This window comes from Epinephelus moara, chromosome 2, assembly GCF_006386435.1.
Source record: "Epinephelus moara isolate mb chromosome 2, YSFRI_EMoa_1.0, whole genome shotgun sequence".
NCBI lineage: Eukaryota > Metazoa > Chordata > Actinopteri > Perciformes > Serranidae > Epinephelus > Epinephelus moara.
Window position 1 is genome coordinate 30,513,831 of NC_065507.1, and position 9,439 is coordinate 30,523,269.

The window sequence follows — 9,439 nt, forward strand, 5'->3', positions numbered from 1 at the left end:
GAGAAGAGAGAGGGAGGGAGAGAAAACAGCAGAGAAGAATATCAGTGACAGAACTACAGCAGACTCTGAGGGTGAAGAGAAGGGGAGTTGGAAGGCTGTGAGCGTTGGTGGGCGGAGAGGAGGAGGCTGAGCAGCTTCACTCATCCTTCATTACAAGCACCACAGCACCTTCTCCTTTTTTTTTAACGGAGGAAAGACAAAAGGACTGAGACATGTGTTGGAGAGGCGCAGTATATACTTGACTTTTCCCAAAGCCTGGTGTCGCTTTCTCTTTGGCACTTTAAGTGGCGCTGACTGTCCACCTGCACTGGGCTATGTCCGTCCTGAAGTGGAACAAACACAGCAAGCGCTCCTCAGACTCCGTCTATGACATGCTTCATCTGGTGAGACTCCTTCGTTGTATTCCTTTTCTTTAACTGACTAGCACTTGCTAGTGCTGTGATAGTCGGTGAGCTGCTGTTGTCTTATTCCAGTGAGAGTAAAACACCTTTCCTTTTCAGCATTTGTTTCTCACTTCCTCTTGGCTGCTACAGACAGAGAGGAAGCTGTGAGTCACTGTTGTGTCGCAGAACTGCCCCATAATCACTGAAGTGCTCTACAGGATGCCAAAATGAAATGCTGCATGTAGGAGCGGAGTCTCTACAGGTCTGGCCACAGATGACTTGGACTTAACGTGACATACTACCCTGACTGTTGCAGAGTTTTCTCTCTTTGGCACCTCAAGCTGTGATCTTTGGCTTATCACAGTTTCAGAGTGCAGACGTGCAATCTTCTCCCTACTTCATCATCAGTGCTTTCATGCTTTGAAACAGTTTTTAATCTATATTTCATTCGCTAGGGGACATGCTAGTCCCTGGCATCTCAGTTTTACCCACGACAGCCTCTCTTATCTACATATTGTTCTTTTCATGTGATATTGGAGGCTTTGATCCCACCTCCTCTGTTCTTTCTCTCCACTCTGCTGTGTCATGAGTGTTCATGCACCCAAAGCTGCCATGGTGTTAATTAGTCTAGATGGTGATTGTGAAGATGATGACTGGATTGTGGCTGTCTTATCAGGCTCAGTAAAACTGGTTGAGCTCAGTTGACTAATTGGGCAGGAAAGAATCAGGATTATTTACAGAATTTTCCTCCTTTTTTCTTGGCATTACATTTCTTTTTTAAGTTGCAAATTTGTGTGCTGCTGTTGAGAGTCTTTGTCTCTAACGGATTTGCAATCATAGTGCAGGTGAACGTCCATTTGGACTGAAATCAGTTTCTCATCACATCAGTAAAATGCTGCAGGAATGAACACAGACGTGTTTTACTGAAAACAATTGTTAGGTCTTCTGATGTGTTTATGGATGCTTATGAAGCAGATCTCGATCTGCTTTGACAGGATCTCTCATGTAGACTTTTTTTGTGTAAAAATGCACTGGATCCTGCTCATTATCAGCGGTAAATTTATTAATGAAGGAATGTTTGTTGGGCAGCCAACTGAATTTTTTAAAACCACTCTATACATTTTAATGGTTTTATAAATAATGGAGCTTACTTACATGCACATTCTGTGTTTGATCTACCTTTTTTTAATCAGCAAAAACTTGAGCAGTTGACACAGTGCCTATTGCAGCGGCTCTTTCACTACAAATTTTGCTAAAATGGCACCCGTGCATTGGTGTAAATTGCATTACTTGACATTACATTTACAGACATGAAAACACTTCCTAGTTCATCTGTTGATCTGGGAGCTGTCTGGTTATTTTGGGAACATTGTCAAGAGGGACAAACCGCTGTCGTTCATCACATATAGATGTGTCTGTCTGATTAGATAACAATGATAATCATTGTCATTTGCAAAGCTGGATTAGAAGCAACGGGACTTTCAAGACAACATTGGTCTTCCTTTGTTCTGCATGTACTTTCTTTTTATGTCTTTTTTTTTTCATCATATTTTAGTGAATGGCTGTTTCTACCTATCTAGGTCATTGTTGTAAGTCTTTGTTAAAATATTTTGTATTTCAGTTAAATAAGCAATGCAATTTTCTATAGGTGTTTTTTTATGCATAGTAGTGTCTAACATGAAAAACAAAGGACTGGTAAGCTCAGATCTTAATTAAGACTGTTTTTATCTGAGAAAGATAACGTTCCATATTCTGCAGCTGTTGCAGGCTGTTATATTATTATTATCTCCCAGAGGAGCTTGTAGGTGTGACAGGATAAATTGCTTTTGTCTGGCCTATAAAAAAAAAAGCCTTATATTCCCAACCAGAGACCTCAGCTCTCTGTTACGCATTCAAGTGTCAATACCTGCTAGAGGTTCCCATTATTTGGCCATATTTGTTTGCTCTCTGCAAGTTCCACAATTAAAGTTAATGTATCATCTCTGTTAAATGAAAAGTCTTTGATCTATTAAATTCTTTCTCATAAAACTGAATATGATTTTGTTGGATAGGAATAGAATTCTCTTCGTGCTTTCTGTTTGTATTGATGTAAAAAGCCAAAATGCCATTTTGTTGTTTTGACTGGTGATGCTGTAGCCTGTTGCGAACAAAGTAAGTGTGTTAGTTAAGCCATGTGGGCTGTTGCTGAGTGGGGTCTATTTTAGTCCAAAATGATAGTCTAATTCACATCAGGACCGGTCTCCACGGCAACCCATACTGTATGTGGACAGACACCGTTGTGTGTGTGTGTGTATATTTTGATTCTGTGGAAGAGATGAATCATTACACCACTGATTCGTCAGTAGGAGGAAAACACCAGGGAAAAGAAGGATGTGAGTGAAAGAGAGGGAGGTGGAGAGTCATTGTTATGACAGACTGAAAATAGACCAAATTAGTGCAAATGATTTTTTTTTTTTTTTTAGAGCTTCCTCTCTGCCTCTTTCCAGGCTCACTCTCTGCACAGTCATGAGTCTGTGCACATCCGTAGGTGGAAAGTGACACCTTCAATTTAATTTTTGAGACGCTTCTGTACTGATTGAGCGATATTTGGATATTTCCTTTTTCCTTGGATTTACATAACTTGCATCACATTTTTCCTCAATGCTTTTCTGTCCTTCCATTTTTTATACAGAGTACAGAGCAGGTTGCAGCTTTCTGCCGCAGTCTCCATGACATGAATCCCACGGAGTGTGTGTCCTCTTCACCTAGCCCGGACTCGCCCTTCCCACCTCCTGCAACTCTTCGACAGCTCTCCGATGCCGACAAGCTCCGCAAAGTCATCTGTGAACTGGTGGAGACTGAACGCACCTATGTCAAAGTAAGTATCACTCATCTTACTTGTAAGGGGCAGATGGTCTTTGTGAGTGTGTGTGTGTGCTCCTCCTGTCCATTGATCTGTGTTTCTGTCTGCCTCGGGTTGTGTTACACCTACACATTACCTATTCCACGTGACCAATCCATATTTATCTCTATGTCCCCAGGAGATATGAGGGGGACACAGCTGTGCCCTTGCCTGGATATTGCCTAATCTTTTTCTGCCTGGTATAAATGCAGCATGGTGGAATAACTGGGTTAGAGAGGGTATATAATGGGATAATGTCAAGGCTATCTAAAAGGTTATACCTCATTACGGGGGTCACATATATACTTAATATAGAAATTACATTCGCATGATATATGATGTATTGTACAACCTTCAAAGGGCATAGTTAAAATTTTGGTGGACTTGGGCTATTCGTTCTAATTACCCAGAAACAAAGAGATGTGTGTGCTGTATAAAGTAGTAGAACTTCGTAGTTAAAATGCTAATGTAATATAGGGGTAGACAAAATAAGATTAAGATTAAATGAAGAGGGGCTTTGAAATAAATATTGGTAAATCAATGCTGCAAAGTTGGCTGTATAAAATTGTTAATTAATGACATACTGTGGGCTTTATACCTATCATATCCTTGTTAGGTAGTTTCAGCTGTTGCTGATGCAGTGTATGTTTAGTGTGATTTTCAAGAGCACTCTTCACGGACCAATTCTGGCTTAGAACCTCATGTTGCCATTACAACTCATATCCACATGTTGATTAGCAGGCATTCATAATGTTCATGTCATTAAAGATATACTATGCAGGAAGTGTGGGCTACTGTTGTTAATAGCATTGCATGCAAAAGTGAAAGTCAGCCCCAGCATTGTCTGCTTGGGGTTTCGCCTCGCTATGTTTGTGATTTTTCTGCGCTGTCTATAATTTTCATACCTTCATCTTTGATGTGTGCTGCTTACAGTCTGGCACCCTGTAGCTATGTTTTTATAAAGCCCCAACCTCATCTGCACGCTATGCCTCGGAACATCCTGAACATGGCAAAATATGAAGGAAATAAGAAAATACAGGCAAAGGGCAGGGTCACACTGCCACACACTTCTAGTGGTGATGATTGAGAGACATTACTTTTGTATGAGTCTATAGATTGTTAGAAGAATCCTACATATTACAGATATTACAGAATTAAACATGTTCATATTGTTTTGTCTCTTCCATGTAGACATTTTATCTCCTAAGAAATAATGTGTCTTATTAAGATGGACATATTTTAGGCCACTCTTTTCTAAAGAATTAATTAGAATGGTAAAAGGAGGTTGCTTGAGTTATTAGATCAGAAATAAGACAGAAATATGTAAATGAAAGTGCAATGTTTTTTAGGCCTGCCATCATTCTCCTGAGAAATTATACATTATCTATTTTCCTACTTTTTGGCAGACCTACAAATTGATCTCATATGCTTTCTACAGTTCAGCCGAAGTAACTGTAGCTATAGCCATTAATTTAATTGGGTTTCCATAAAGTTCTTTTCCCTTGCTTAAGTGCATGCAGAGCTTTGTGATTGTTCTTAAAGAGACTTGCAGACTATCCCTGCAACTTAATCACTGTTTTGTTGTGAGGAATATTTAGCCTTACGTAAAGCTTTGTGTTTTTCTTGTCTGTTTTTCATGTAATGACTTTGGCAACCCCAAAACAAACATAATTCACTCTCGTCTTGCAGGATCTCAACTGCCTCATCGGAAGATATTTAACCCCACTGCAGAAAGAGACCTTCCTCACACAGGATGAGGTATGTCAAATGTTCCCCACGAGCCTTTGAAGGGTAGTTGGCTTTTTAAAATGCCAACTCTGTTTAAATGTTCCAAGAAAAGTGGGTTGCATAATCATGTGAAGAGTAGCTGTGTTCGAGGACAAGAGGGGTGGATGATGAGAGAGGGAGAGAGGGGGAGGTTTGCAAAGTAAAGAGATGTTTCACATGCACTTGAAATAATACATTTTATTTGGTTGTTTTTATATTTTGGGTGTTTCAATGCTCTAGCTGTAGCAGGGGACTAACAATGGATGCATCAGATATTGAGAAATTCTAAAGAACACACACTGTAAAATGAGAAGAATGTATTTTGACTTTGCTCTAATCCCCTTTTCCTCCAGCTGGATGTACTGTTCGGGAACTTGCCGGAAATGGTGGAGTTCCAGGTTGAGTTTCTCAAGACCCTGGAAGATGGGACCAGACTGGTTCCAGATCTAGAAAAATTGGAGAGGGTGGATCAATTTAAGGTATACCCTCTTTCGGAAACATGGACAAAAAAGATTTGACCATCAAAAAGCATTTTAAACATAAAGTCTGTTATAGCTACTGGTTAGGTAACGTCTCTTCCTTTTTTAACAGAAAATACTCTTCTCCCTGGGAGGCTCTTTCCTGTACTATGCAGACCGTTTTAAAATCTACAGTGCTTTCTGCGCCAGTCACACCAAAGTCCCTAAGGTCCTCGTAAAGGGTGAGTAAATGTGCTCTTGGGTCGACATTCCATCTGGGCTCAAAGGAGAGGATGTATTTATCCATCAACCATCTGCCATATCCTGCAAGGCTCCATAAATCTGCTCTGCAGAGTTGTCAGCCAGACAGTTGTCCATTTGACCTCTGCATACTTTCAGGCTGGTGGATCCCCGGGCTAAAAAGCCCTGCAACATCGTGTGATATATAATGAGCAGTGCTGAGCAGTCTGTTCTCAAGCTAGTACACCCACTCCCTTTAACACTTGACTGGATAGGTTTGTTTGCTGCATTTGCATTTAAAGAGTTAACAGTTATTGGACATACTGAGTTTGGTAAAGTGTTACTTGGATAAAGTGGTTTTTAAGGTAGTTAATACATTATTCCTACCCACTTGTGCTTGCCTGCTTTAAGATAAAATGACTTGTCTACCAAAAGCCAGTCCCTCGAGGATTTCAAAGGCTGTTGTTGGGATTGTTGTGGCTTGAAATGCTTAATTTCCTGGCATCTTTTCTAAAATAAATGTGATGCATGTTGACGTGTTTTGAGAGGAGAGAGACTGAGCAAGATTTTACAAGTTTTAAATGGTAAAAACTGCAATGATTCAACAAAATTGCAAATTGTGCAGAATTCAAAGGTGTTGGCTGAATTTGTGTTAATTGTTGTAATCACAACATCCTTTACATGCTTTCATGCTTTTCATTCTTCTGAAAAGCATGAAACATTTTCATCATTTTGACCTGGCTGTAGGATGCTTCTAAAGCAAGGCGAAGTATAAGGACTAACTGGGTCTGAGTATGCACAAGATCAACCTGTTTATAACACAGTAACCTGGGTAATATCTGCCAACTTTAGCCAAACAACTTAATCCATTTTCAACAAACAGTAAAAACATTATTATTGTATCAGGAATTACAGACCATAAGCCAAAGTATCTAAGTTAACCACTAAAGAGTAAAATTATCTGTGTATGCTAACACCAATAAATTGTGGAAAGGACAAAAAAATGGATAAGCTGTCTTGACATGTTGCAGTAAGTCTTATTTATTTGTCATTACAGCCAAAACAGATCATGATTTCAAGGCCTTCCTGGATGAGCGCAACCCAAAGCAGCAGCATTCTTCCACCCTGGAGTCCTACCTGATCAAACCCATCCAGAGGGTACTGAAGTATCCCCTTCTGCTGAAGGAGCTTTACTCGCTCACAGACCCAGACAGTGAGGAACATTACCACCTGGATGGTAAGACCCAGTAACAAGGCTGACTGAGAAGATGAAATAATTTTGACAGGGGAGAACATCAGTGAATGCATACAGTCACAACAGATCAACGCTAAACATTTCAATATCTGTTTGTTTACAGTTGCCATGAAAGCCATGAACAAAGTCGCTAGCCACATAAACGAGATGCAGAAGATCCATGAGGAGTATGGAGCAGTGTTTGACCTGGTCATCACTGAGCAGAGCGGTGAAAAGAAAGAGGTAGATGGGTAAACAGCAGCTTGGCTCTGTTTTATCATCTAAAAAGTACATGTGGAGTGACTGGGGTTTTTTTGTTTGTTTTTTTTGCTTTTGTCAGGTGGCCGATCTGTCCATGGGTGACCTGCTACTACACACCACTGTGACCTGGATCAATCCCCCTGCCTCTTTAGGAAAATGGAAGAAAGAGCCCCAGATGGCTACATTTGGTATGTTAGGGATGAGTTTCCTCCATGATTATATACTGGGTAGGTCTAAGGGCCCTGACACACCAAGCAGATGAATGGCGGTTTGGCCACGGGTGAGCATTTGTCGCCCTAGTTCTTAGGGTTTGTCCCTGCTGTTCAACTGCTGATTCAACATGTTGAATCTGGGTCAGACACAGCAGAGCCCGTCAGTGAGTGAAATCACTCTGATAGGCCGATCAACTCAGTGCACAATACTTCAAACAGAAGTGAGGAACGCAGAAAGGATATTGTCGTGAAAAATCTGAATTTTGTAGATATCGCCAGGTACACAGTCACTTTGAACATAACATTAGAAATATTAATATTATATTGGGCGACAGTAGCTAAGTCCATAGGGACTTGGGTTGGGAACCGGAGGGTCGCCTGTTCGAGTCCCCGTCCAGACCAAATATGGAGCGTGGACTGGTGGCTGGAGAGTTGCCAGTTCACCTCCTGGGCACTGCTGAGGTACCCTTGAGCAAGGCACCGAACCCCCCAACCGCTCGGGGCGCCTGACCAAGGCAGCCCCCTCACTCTGACATCTCTCCACTTTGTGCATGTAAAGGTCCTGTTTGTGCATGTGTGTGTCTTTCGGACCTGTGTGTTAATGAGTGAAAAAAATTGAATTGAATTACAGGCTTATGTTCCAATACTGAGAATATTGCCTACAAAAATGTTTGAAATAAGGGTGCTATTTCTAAAATCTATAAAGACCTCACAACATGAAAACCCCACACTACAGAATATATTTTTTCAAAAATGGGAAAGAGAAAGTAATTTATCAATATCAAACTGGCTGGATATGTGTAAAGTTAAGTGGAAATGCAGCAACTCACATATGTAGCCTGAGTTTGGGTGGAAATGTTTTATTCGTTTTTTGTTTTTTGTTTTTCAATCACACCAAAGCAGAAAGCACATTTCACTGGAGGGGTGCTGGAGATTCAGGAAGCCAGTCACTGGCATGTATTCTAGGAGTATCCAATGATCAGACCTTCTGGACAGAATTTCATAAAGCACTAAGAGAGATACTTAACACTGATCTTCCTTTGCAATTTTCTACATTATATTTAGGATGTATGGTTGTTTGGTATTTTGATATCCGCCTGCAAGAAAGCTCTGATGAGGTGCCGATTGCTTCCTGAACCCCCCACATTAGAGGAGTGGATAGATATTGTAAATGATATTTATGTTATGGAAAAGATTACCTTTTCTCCATCTTCAGAAAAATGTGTTCATTAAATTCTGGGTGAAGTGGGTGAAATACGTAAGACCCTTACAACCTGACTTTGTGAAGATATCGTACAAAAAACCTTATGATGCTTAGTCAAGCAAACTTTTTTCATTTTTTTCCTCTCTTTAATCTCCCTTTAAGTCTCCCCAACACATGGCGCTTATATTCACTTAATCTCTTCCAAAAAGTTTCTTAAAACTGTGAAAACAATTTGAACAGCAGGAGAAATTACTTTGCTTATCATATTGTATGTTTTGTTTTGTAAACCGCTGTTGAAAAAATAAGAAATTAAAAAAAAAAAAAATTAGGTACGTTTTTTTTTTTTGCCATTAAGCTCTATAGCAGAAACTTATTGTTCGCTAGCACAAGGTAAATATAATTTGTTTTTTCAACACTAACAAATGTTTATTGAATTTTTACTTAATATAAAACAAAACATACAGTTCACACTGAACATACAGTATCTCACATAAGTGAGTACACCCCTCCCATTTTTGGAAATATTTTATTATGTCTTGTCATGGGACAACACTATAGAAATGACACTTTGATGTAACTTAAAGTAGTCAGTGTACAGCTTGTATAGTAGTATAGAGTTACTTTCCTCTGAAAATTACTCAAAACACAGCCATCAACATCTAAACAGCTGGCAACATAAGTGAGTACACCCCACAGTGAACATGTCCAAATTGTGCCTAAAGTGTCAATATTTTGTGTGCCAACCATTATTATCTAGCACTGCCTTAACCCTTTTGGGCATGGAATTCACCAGAGCTCA

General features: G+C 40.0%; 1 protein-coding gene and 1 long non-coding RNA gene across 5 annotated transcripts in view; one reads left to right on the forward strand and one right to left on the reverse strand.

The window, feature by feature from the left end:
- Positions 1–9,439, forward strand: part of tiam1b (TIAM Rac1 associated GEF 1b) — a 56,192-nt gene that overhangs the window by 41,629 nt on the left and 5,124 nt on the right. For all 4 annotated transcript variants that reach the window (XM_050057253.1, XM_050057244.1, XM_050057270.1 and 1 more), the window contains exons 16-22: positions 3,055–3,240; positions 4,954–5,022; positions 5,385–5,510; positions 5,623–5,731; positions 6,787–6,966; positions 7,088–7,206; positions 7,304–7,412. In XM_050057253.1, the coding sequence (XP_049913210.1) occupies positions 3,055–3,240; positions 4,954–5,022; positions 5,385–5,510; positions 5,623–5,731; positions 6,787–6,966; positions 7,088–7,206; positions 7,304–7,412 (898 nt within the window). The remainder of the gene's footprint in view (positions 1–3,054; positions 3,241–4,953; positions 5,023–5,384; positions 5,511–5,622; positions 5,732–6,786; positions 6,967–7,087; positions 7,207–7,303; positions 7,413–9,439) is intronic.
- LOC126398124 (uncharacterized) overlaps positions 5,339–9,439 on the reverse strand; it is a 38,200-nt gene continuing 34,099 nt past the window's right edge. The window contains exon 3 of the long non-coding RNA XR_007570739.1: positions 5,339–5,477. This is a non-coding gene — a long non-coding RNA (uncharacterized LOC126398124). The remainder of the gene's footprint in view (positions 5,478–9,439) is intronic.